General features: G+C 42.6%; 1 protein-coding gene across 1 annotated transcript in view; it reads left to right on the plus strand.

The window, feature by feature from the left end:
* LOC121929328 (cyclic AMP-dependent transcription factor ATF-6 alpha-like) overlaps positions 1-11,001 on the plus strand; it is a 93,402-nt gene that overhangs the window by 6,641 nt on the left and 75,760 nt on the right. Inside the window, exons 3-4 of the mRNA XM_042464771.1 lie at positions 5,971-6,035; positions 8,805-8,916. Coding sequence (XP_042320705.1) covers positions 5,971-6,035; positions 8,805-8,916 — 177 coding nt within the window. The remainder of the gene's footprint in view (positions 1-5,970; positions 6,036-8,804; positions 8,917-11,001) is intronic.

The raw sequence follows: 11,001 nt of genomic DNA on the forward strand, positions 1-11,001 counted from the left end.
TTTGTTTATTCATGGATTTGTTGAATGTGTTCTCTCTAGGAATCTCTAGGTCCTCCAATGCAACTCTGTGGGGAACTTTAACTAAAGGTTGCACTGAAAGCCCTAGAGATTCCTAGAGAGGACACTCCTCTAGGCATTTATAGCTCCTCCAGTGCAATTCTATGGTCAGTGTCTGTCGGACATTGACCACAGAGTTGCGTTGGAGGATCTAGAGATTCCTAGAGAGGTGTCCTCTCAGGTTAAAACATGGTGGTGGTGTTATTTGTGGTTTTTCCACATTCACTGGGGTCTTGTGCCCCTAACCCTAGCAAATATGGAGGGGCAAGTGTATACTCTTTTAACGCACTGATGGCAGGATCTCCACATTGATTTTGGAGTGTTTCCTGTGTGGTAGCTTTTAAAAGGCCTCAGTATCTCTCACAACATTGGGCAAAGTTCTTGAAAAGTGGACCTGGAAAGAGCTCCTCCTCAACCCCCACACACCTCAAAAAACGCAAGGATTTCCTTGAATGCCTTCAGACAGTTTTGAAAGGAATTTTATTCTAATTCCACCCTGTTTCGTTTAATTTCTGGATTATGCATGATTCTTTCATAACAGATCCATCTCTATAGGCCTATTTTGCCAGGCAAACAAATGCCAGGGCAGTGATGATGAGGGCACACCTTTCTTTAATAGCTGATAATAATGTGTCATATTTTTTGAAAATTATTATTAAGTATAATAATAGTAATAATATAACAGAAAGAAGTTGGCAGCATGAGCTTTCGTAGACTTCAGTCTCCTTCCTCAGATGCATTCTAGCAAACACGTAACAGCTGAAGTTATGTTAGAAATACAGCTAGAAATATGGTTATAACCTCTTTGGAGTACTGTAACACACTCTTGCATGAAGGTGTCTTTGAACACTGTTCAGGCACTTCACCTGGTTCAAAGTATTCTGGGACTGTTGACCAGGATAGGTTACAAGGCCCATATATTTCCTTTCCTACAGCAGCCTTCCTGGCTAGAATCTTAGAGTTGGAAAAGACCACAAGGGCCATCCAGTCCAACCGCAATCTGCCATGCAGGAACTCTCAATCAAAGCATCCCCAACAGATAGCCATCCAGCCTCTGCTTAAAAGACCTCCAAGGAAGGGAACTCCACTAAACTCTGAGGAAGGACTGTGTTCCACTGTCGAACAGCCCTTACTGTCAGGAGGTTCCTCCTAATGTTCAGGTGGATTCTCTTCCTGTATCTTTCATCCATTGTTCTGGGTCCTAGTCTCTGGGGCAGCTGAAAACAAGTCAGCTCCCTCCTCAGTATGACATCCCTTCAAGTATCACCTCTTAATCTTCTCTTCTTCAGGCTAAACATCCCCAGCTCCTTAAGTCGTTCCTCATAGGACATGGTTTCCAGACCCTTTACCATTTCAGTCGCCCTCCTTTGGACATGCTCCAGTTTCTCAACATCCTTTTTGAACTGTGGTGCCCAGAACTGGACACAATAACAGGGCTATAAACAGTATCGCTCCCGAGCTTCCTTTGCAGCCCTCTTCTAATAGGAAAGCATGGTATATGGAAGATCTTCGGGAAATGAAGCGGGCCGCACAATGACTAGAGCGCAGCTGGAGGAGACATCGGCGCCTATCCGATAAGACACTTCATCAGAGCCTCTTGAAGGCCTATGGTGTGGCAGTGGGTGCAGCAAAGAATTCTTTCTATGCTGCACGTATTGCGTCTGCAGAGTCGCGTCCAGCAGAGCTGTTCAGGGTGGTGAGAGAGCTTACTCAGCTGCCTCCTGCCCTGAACCCTATATTAGCACCAACTAAAGCCTGCTGTGAGGACTTTAACAACTTCTTCACAGATAAAATCTCTCGGATAAGGGCTGATCTCGAATCCGGCATTACAACAGAAGCAATAGGAGAGGCATCCAGAGCTTCTGTGGCCTCTGTTAAACTGGATCATTTGGAGTTTGTAAATACTGATGAAGTGGACAAGCTCCTTGGAGGTTTAAGGAGGACAACATGCACTCTTGATCCCTGCCCTTCCTGGTTGACCGCCCAGGGAGGAGATGCAGTAACTACACTGTTACGACTCATAATCAATGAATGCATCCTTCCAAGAGGGAAAATTTCTATCTAAATTAAAGTTAGCAGTGGTTAAACCACTACTAAAAAAACCCTCTCTGGATCCCCTGGTGAGAAATAATTACAGACCAGTCTCTTTGTTACCATTTTTGGGCAAGGTGATCAAGAGAGCAGTTGCCTTCCAACTCCAATCTGCCTTGGATGATACTAATTTTCTGGACCCATTTCAAACTGGTTTCAGAGCGGGCTATGGAGTTGAGACAGCCATGGTCGCCTTAGTCAATGATCTCCGTTTGAGTGCTGACAGGGGAAGTGTGACCTTTTTGGTACTCTTGGACATCTCAGCGGCTTTCGATACTGTCGACCACGGTATCCTTCTGGAACGCCTGAGAGAGTTAGGAATCGGAGGCACTGCGCTCCAGTGGTTCCATTCCTACCTCTTGGGTAGATTCCAGATAGTGAAGCTGGAGGGAGCTTGCTCCTCTAGGAGGGAACTGACATCTGGTGTCCCTCAAGGAGCTATTCTGTCCCCCATGTTGTTTAACATTTACATGAAACTGCTGGGAGAGATCATCCGGAGATATGGGGCGAGGTGTTATCAGTATGCTGATGACACTCAAATATGGTTCTCTATGTCTCCGACTGACGCAGTGTCTAAGGACGGCATCTTTCCTCTGAATGCCTGCTTGAAGGCGGTAATGGGCTGGATGAGGAAAAACAAACTCAGACTGAATCCAGAGAAAACGGAAGTACTAGTGATAGGCCCCAAGGTTCAAGGAAGGAAATTTGTCAGCCCGTCCTTGACGGGGTCACACTTCCCCTGAAGGACAAAGTTTGCAGTCTAGGAGTACTTCTGGATTCGTCCCTGCAGTTGACATCTCAAGTAGATGCAACGGCCTGAAGTGCTTGCTATCAACTTTGGTTGATAATGCCGACTGCGACCCTACCTGGACCGAAGGGACCTTGAAACAGTGGTACACGCACTGATAACCTCCTGTCTAAACTTCTGTAATGCACTCTACATGGGGCTACCCTTGTACCAAGTTCGGAAGTTTGAATTAGTACAAAATATGGGAGCCAGACTGGTCACCGGTTCTTCAAGGTTTGACCATATAACGCCTATTTTGAAAGATCTTCACTGGCTCCCTATTAGCTTTCGGGAACAATACAAGGTGTTGGTTATGACCTATAAAGCCCTGTATGGCTTGGGTCTGAGTTACTTGCGGGACTGCCTCTCCCCATACAATCTGCGCCGCACCCTTAGAACATCGGGCAAGAAGTTATTGGAAACCATGAACCCCAAATATGCTTCCACTTAAGGGCTCCAAGACTGTGGAACAGTTTTCCTGAGGACATCCGATTGGCGCCCTCACTAAAGATATTCAGAAAAGCAGTGAAAACTGAACTATTTCGCCAAGCATATCCAGATATGTTATAAGATAACGACTGAGATGCCCCTGAATTGAGATGCTGGTTAATTCCCGATTGTACTGTATTATGTATTGTATGGTTATTCTTAACCATTAGTTAATATGTTGGTTTTAATCGATATAATGGGTTAGAGAATTTTAATTATATGTACTGTGATTTTATTAGTCTGTAACTCTGCTTTGACCCAATTGGGAGAGGTGAGGAAACACAAATAAAATTTTTATTATTTATTATTAATATTCCAGGTGGGGCCTGACCAAAGCAGAATAGAGTTGGCACTATTACTTCCCTTGATCTAGACACCATACTTTTACTGATGCAGCCTAAAATTGCATTGGCCTTGTTAGCTGCCGCATCGCACTGTTGACTCATGTGCAACTTGTGGTCTGCTTGGACTCCCAAATCCCTTTCACATGTAGTCTTGTTCAGCCAGGTGTCCCCCATCTTATATCTGTGCATTTCATTTTTCCGCCCTAAGTGCAGTACCTTACATTTCTCCCTGTTGAAGTTCATTTTGTTAGCTGTGGCCCAACTTTCTAGTTTATTCAGTTCATTTTGAATTTTGAATTGGATACTGGTCTGCTTCTAGTCACAAGCCAAAACGCTGCTTATGAACAACAAAGCTCCAGATCAAGCTACCTAAAAGATGCTGTTCTTCCACGTGATCCTTCAGATCTTTAGGAGAGCTCTTAGCCTCCCTTTAGGCTTGCAGCCTCGCCTGCTATTTTGAATAAACTTTGAATAAACTAATAATATTATTGCTTTCCCCTTCATAGAATCATAGAATAACAGAGTTGGAAGAGACCACAAGGGCCATCCAGTCCAACCCCCTGCCATTCAGGAAATCCAAATCAAAGCATACTCGACAGATGGCCATCCAGCCTCTGTTTGAAGACCTCTAAAGAAGGAGATTCCACCATAATCTCTGAGGAGGAACTGTGTTCCACTGTCGAACAGCCCATACTGTCAGGAAGTTCTCCTAATGTTGAGGTGGAATCTCTTTTCCTGCAGCTTGCATGCATTGTTCTGGGTCCTGTTCTCTGGAGCAGCAGAAAACAACTTGCTCCCTTCTCAATATGGCATCCCTTCAAGTATTTAAACAGGGTTTTAATATCACCTCTTAACCTTCTCTTTTCCAGGCTAAACATCCCCAGCTCCTTAAGGCGTTCCTCATAGGGTACCCTTCACCATTTTAGTTGCCTCCTTTGGACATGCTCCAGTTTCTCAATGTCCTTTTTGAATCGTGGTGCCCAGAACTGGACACAATATCCTAGGTGGGGCCTGACCAGAGCAGAATATAATGACACTATTACTTCTCTTGATTTAGACGCTATACTTTTATTAATGCAGCCTAAGTGCAGTACCTTACATTTCTCCCTGTTGAAGTTCATTTTGTTAGCTGTGGCCCAACTTTCTCGTTTATTCAGGTCATTTTGAATTTTGACCCTGCCCTCTGGGGTATTAGCTACTCCCTCTAATTTGGTGTCATCTGCAAATTTGATAAGTATGCTCCCAATTCTTTCATCCAAGTCATTGATAAAGATGTTGAATAACACTGGCCCCAGGACAGAGCCCTGTGGGACCCCTTTGGTCACTTCTTCCCAGGATGAAAAGGAGCCATTGCTGAGCACTCTTTGGCTTCGGCCAGTCAACCAGTGACAAATCCATGTAACAGTTACCTTGTCTAGCCCACGTTTTACAAGCTTGTTTGCAAGAATGTCATGGGGAACTTCGTCAAAGGCCTTACTGAAATCAAGCTATACTATATCCACAGCATTCCCTTCATCTACTGAGTTGGTAATTTTATCAAAGAAAGAGATCAGGTTTGTCTGGCATGACTTGTTTCATCACTAACTGCCAATGTATAGTAAAACACACACATGACCATACAGTATGTTCGAACATGAAAAAATATAGGTGCTCCAAATGTACTTTCTGCCCCAGGGCCCCTAAAGGCCTAGCTATGGGCCTGAGTGATTCCACTAAACATTAGGAAGAACAACATGATGGTAAGAGCTGTTGAATAGTGGAACATGCTGCACTAGAGTGTGGTGGAGTCTGCTTCATTGGAGATTCTTAAACAGAGCTTGGATAGCCATCTGTCAGGAATGCTTTAATTGTGTATTCCTGCATGGTAGGGAATTGGATGGTCCTTGTGGTTTCTTCCAACTTGATGATTCTATGAAGTTCACTGTCATATAGTTTGCTTAAATAATGGAGTTACATCTTTAAGGTAGTACTGTAACGCAAATATTTTCATACTTTAAAAATCATAACCCTTGAAGATATTTGTATATATTTGTTTTTCCTCATCTATAATGTACTGGGATTTCCTGCCAATGCTTTGCTACCCCCACTGAAGTTAACAACATGGGCCCATTCTGTGTGTGTTTGTGTGCATGCATGCACCCAATGAGATTGTGTTAAATTCAGTATTTGATTTTCCTTTGTATGATTCCACATTTTCTCTAGAACACTTCAGAAAAAAATAAAGTTTCTGACCTGATGGCCCTTCCCTACACAGACAGCAGTCTTGGGTAAGTTAAAATAGATTCTTCCCATCAACTCAGTATTCTGTCGTATCGTCTCCTGTTAGACCAAGAGGTTTTCTAGAAATTTATTCTTTCCTCTTCTAGTAAAATGTAGAAGCCTTTTAAACCAAAGCCTGCTCTGTAAAGGACCTTCAAACTTGAGATTGTATCTGTGTTATTTTTCTGACTGAAAGGACTTCCAGGGAAGATGGCAGGCTGAAGCTTTCCCTTTTTGTGGAATCACGAATCTCCACAGGGAAAGACGCTATGGTGGATTTTAACTGGCTGGAGGTAAACTCTGGTCAGCAACTGACCTTCTGGATCAGGAGAAGAGCAGAGGGATTGCCATAGGACCCCATTACCCAGCAATTGCTGTGGAAACTGTAAGGACTGGTAGTGAAACTGTGTGAGAGACTGGGATTCATTATCGTGCCTGGCTGCCATCTGCAAAGACTGAAGAACTGGCATGCTGCTCTTTATGGACATTTTCTGTTTTGGCTGTCCTGTCCTCTGAACCCTGGCCCTAAATGGGCTGGGCAGAGATGATGAGAAGAGAAGTTTCCATGATGTGGAGAAACAGAGACATGGAGGGGATACCCCTCACCATCTGTTCCCATGTGCTGCAAAGCTGCTTGCAGAAATCTCCTGTACTCCCAAAGTTATAATTACTTTGACATGAAAGGGGTAGCTTGGAGGAGAGGGAGAGTCATTGGCAAAGCCAAGACCTTTCTCCAATCCTGGGAGCCCTTACCATATTAAGTCTTTCTTCCACAGCTGCAAGAGAAACGAATAGAAGAATAGGACTGGAATGGCTGTAGTGAAGAAGTTGCAGAGCAACAGCAAACACATCCTACTGGTTCTCCCTCTGAAGCCGGCTCCCTCTGTTGAGCCGGCAGACCCTGAGCTAGGGAAGCCTGAGCTCTTGGGGTCCTCTGCAGTAGCCACCACCAAGGAAGGGGGGAAAGGCAGGAGAGAGGAGAAGAAGGGAAGGCGAAAGGAAAAACTTTGCTGGCTCAAAGAGACACATCCTGCTAGGAGCGTAGGCAAGGACAAGACTGAGGCCCAGGGTGGCTAGCTCCTCCCTATATAGGGGGCTGGTCTTTGTTCTATTGTCCCTGCCTATAGGAGCAAATTGGAAGGAGCTAACCCAGAATACAGGATGTTAGGACCCTCATCTGCTGGAAATGAACGTATCATGGGTAAGTATCAATGTTTGTATTTAGTCTTTGCTTTTAACACCTGAATTATAGAAATGCTGGTCTTAACTGGCCTTCAGTAAGCTGCCTTCTTTTAGTGATTTATTTGTTATTTATTGGCTGTATTCAGTATCAACAGAAATTTTAAATAGAACTGGAAATAACAAAACTTGAAATAAGTGGAAAAAGTTTACAAAATGTATATATTGTTAACTGGAAGGGGTTTGGCTCAATTTATAATTTGTCATGTTTTTGTGGGCAGGACCTCATGTTAAGATTTTAAGAATTTTAACTCCTGCAGGCTGCATCATCACATTTAGGTGACTTTTTGTTGCATTAACCATCAGAATCCAACTGTTTCCTCATATGTCTATGTCAGCTATAAATACCTTTCTGGTACCAGAAGTGTTGAGCCAACACGGTATGTTATTTCCCAGCAGAGAAAGAGCCAAGCATCCTAACATTGGGTAGCTCCGCCCACTTGGCTCCGAGTGTTGGATGATGACTGGAGACCAGGATTAGATTCCCAGCTTGGCCATAAAATTCACTGGGTGATCTTGCCCAAGTCACATGCTCTCAGCTTCAGGGGAAAGCAATGGCAAACCTCCTCAGGACACATCTTGCCAAGAAAACCCCATGATAGGTTCACCATGTTAGGGTCACCATAAGTCAGAAACGACTTGAAGGCACACAACAGCAACAAAGGTATATGTGCTGTTCAGGTGAACCAATGTGGCTACCTGCAGTTTTCACTCACTAGATTTGTGTTCTTTTGTAATACTAGTCATATTTGCATGTATTAACATTAATTGTATTGGCTATGCAATACAATTTGCATACAGTATTTGCATACAGATTCTTATGTATGTTGTTTCGCTCTTTTTTGCATGTGGTTTTTTTTCCTGTTGTGTTTTTTTATTACATGATTGTCTCTACATTATCCACTCCTGTTCTGTCTCCTCAGTTTGAGGACTCTGCATTTAGATCATCCTAGTGTTGAGGGATGAATTGCTGAACCAATTCTTCTGTGTTTGTTTACATGCAGGTTAATGTTAAAGATTGCTCTGCTCCCTTTTTAGTGTTGTTAAAACATTAGCAGTATGGGTTCTATTTTTACATTTCAGTGTGGAACCAGTCTCATCTCCCAAAATGTTCTACACTTCCAATGAAATCTAAACCTTCCTTTCTGATACCTCTGTCTCATCTGTGTATTGATACTATGCAGATTTTTTCCTCACACTAGTATTAGAAAACTGGCTCTTACATCTCTGAAAGCCAGTTTCCACCCCTGAATTTGCTTTTCCTCAGTACATTAACCATATTTTCAAGTTATTTACTACTGCTGTGAGGGCTCACAATTTCCCCCAAAATGGTAGAAATCCTGTGTTACTAGAATCTAGCTTTGCACAATGAAATCAGAGATACAGTAAAGCACGCTGTCCAGACATCCAGATATTTGAAGAGTGTTTGTGAAATAATGATCTGTTGAATACTGTGTTCATTTATTTCATTTAATCTGTTGCCTTCTAAAAGCCAGTGGTTCTTATTTCCAACAGTGCCTTCTCCTGTATTTCAACAGGAACTCAGGGAATGGGTTACAGGTTTATTATGCTTCATTACGGAATTACCAGGATTTCTTTGATGCAATTCACAGAAGAGGAGATACATTTTATATAGTATCATTTCGCAGGGTAAGTATACTCTGTTTAGTCTTTTCCTTTTTGTAAAGTGCTTATTTAGTCCGTTCCAAAAATTTAGGATATGTTCATTTTTATCTTTTCTTAACCCAATTAATATTTCTTGAGGATGCTTAAAATCTAGCCTTTTCCCAAATCTGCATTTCTTTAAGTTTCTTGGGGAGAAAGAAAGTTATAGTCCAGGCTTATTTGAAAACACTGAATTTGACTAATGAGGAAGAGAAGTCACATTCCCCACCTCTGTGGACATGTGCATAGTGAACTGCCATCAACTCAGCATATAATAGTGTTAACTGGTTTTACTACTTTTTTCTATTGGGTTATTGGAAAGGATTTTATTATATGGGATTTGAAAAAAACATAATGTAAGATTTGTGTCCCTAAAGATGACTTAGATTTTTTTTTAAGTGTTGCATCAAGGAGACGAGAGCATTGATGACCATAGTGAGTCTTGGCTGGTTTGGTAACCAAAATTATCAATTTTGATATGAACCATGGATAAGATGAGGGGAAAACTTAGGGGCATGTAACAAAGGATCTAAAGGATGAAGCAAAAGAAAACAATGCCAAAGAACTTACAAAATGCTAGCAGGCATAACTGTTTGGGCTCACACTAAAGGTTGGATGGATGAGAGAGTATAGCTGGGTCAGACCTTACTTGCTGACTTGTATAGTTGTAATACCATCTGCTGTGGTCGTGCTACAGCATATCAGAGATCAGGTTAGCAGTTTCCTTTGACTGCAAGTTGTCACAGCGAGGTAGGGAGTCAGTTTACACAGGCAGAGGTTCAAAAGTCTTAATTTTGAACCCCAGGTTTGGGGGAAAATAAAGTTAATAACAATAGTAATAGTAATAATGTTACACAACAACATTGTGTAAGCATTGGCAGAACTGGATTTTTACATTAAGCTGATATTATGCATTTATTTCTGTAATGGAGCTTCCTTTTTATGTAATAATTCTAAATAAAATCCTAGCGCTATTTGAACAAATATATTATACAGTGTGCCCTTCCCTTATGCGGGGGATCCATTCCAGACCCATCCACCCCCTGCATAGGAGAACTAATGCATATGCCCGAGCCCCATTAGAAATAATGCGTGCCCCATTACTTCTTCCTTGCATGCCAAGGCTTCCTCCGGCGCAGTGCACTGTATTTGTTTGAATTGGGAAAAAAATTACTTACTGCACCTCATGTATTAAAGTGCACAAGCGTTAAATTACAGTCACCCCTCCTAACGCATGGATCTGAGATCCGTGGCCTTGAATATATGTGGAGGGATGACCTCCGCTATTTGCAGTGGTGTGTATGCCCTTGCCGCGCACAATAGGACGTGCTCCATTCAAGCCTATGAGGCTTGAATAAGCGTAAGCCTCTGTTTTTCCAGGGGGTCTGTAATGGATCCCTTTCAAAAACGGAGGGCCAACTGTACATTGAAATTGCATTGTATGTTCATTCTATTTCTTGTCAGCAGATGGCGCATTTCTCTAACTTTGCCTGAAGATCATGGATTTCACTTTCTCTGCTTTCAGGGAATGATCTTTACCTTGATTGGTCAGTTGGGGAGCCCTCACAAATTGTAAAGTATTTTGAGGAATATTCTAGTATACTAACCATTGGTCCACACATGTGACTCTATACAAAGGGTGTCACCATCTCCCATGTTCCGTCTATTGGGTCCTTTACCATCCCAGAAACTTAAATTATACTGCCATTTCAACACCAGGTAAAACATCACCATAGACTCTTAGGTTCTAACTATAATCTGTATGGGTCACACCATAGGATTCTCAAATATTCCTCCAGTTGGTGTTTTTATGCTACCCTTTCTTCAAGAGTTCTGAGATCAGATTACTATTCTGCTACAGAAGGATGGTGTGGAAAAGATTCCAGATCAATGCAAGAGAGGTGGCTTCTTTTCTAGGTACTTCAGGTTTGTGAAACGAGAAGGACTCAGTACCATTCTGGACCTTTACAGGGTCTACTATCTGGCTGAAGTACAGACCAACCAACTCATACACAGGCTTGCCGTACACAGATTTGAACTCAAGCAGACAGCAAGCTGGGGGGGGGGGGA

This window comes from Sceloporus undulatus, chromosome 4 (assembly GCF_019175285.1).
Source record: "Sceloporus undulatus isolate JIND9_A2432 ecotype Alabama chromosome 4, SceUnd_v1.1, whole genome shotgun sequence".
Taxonomy (NCBI): domain Eukaryota; kingdom Metazoa; phylum Chordata; class Lepidosauria; order Squamata; family Phrynosomatidae; genus Sceloporus; species Sceloporus undulatus.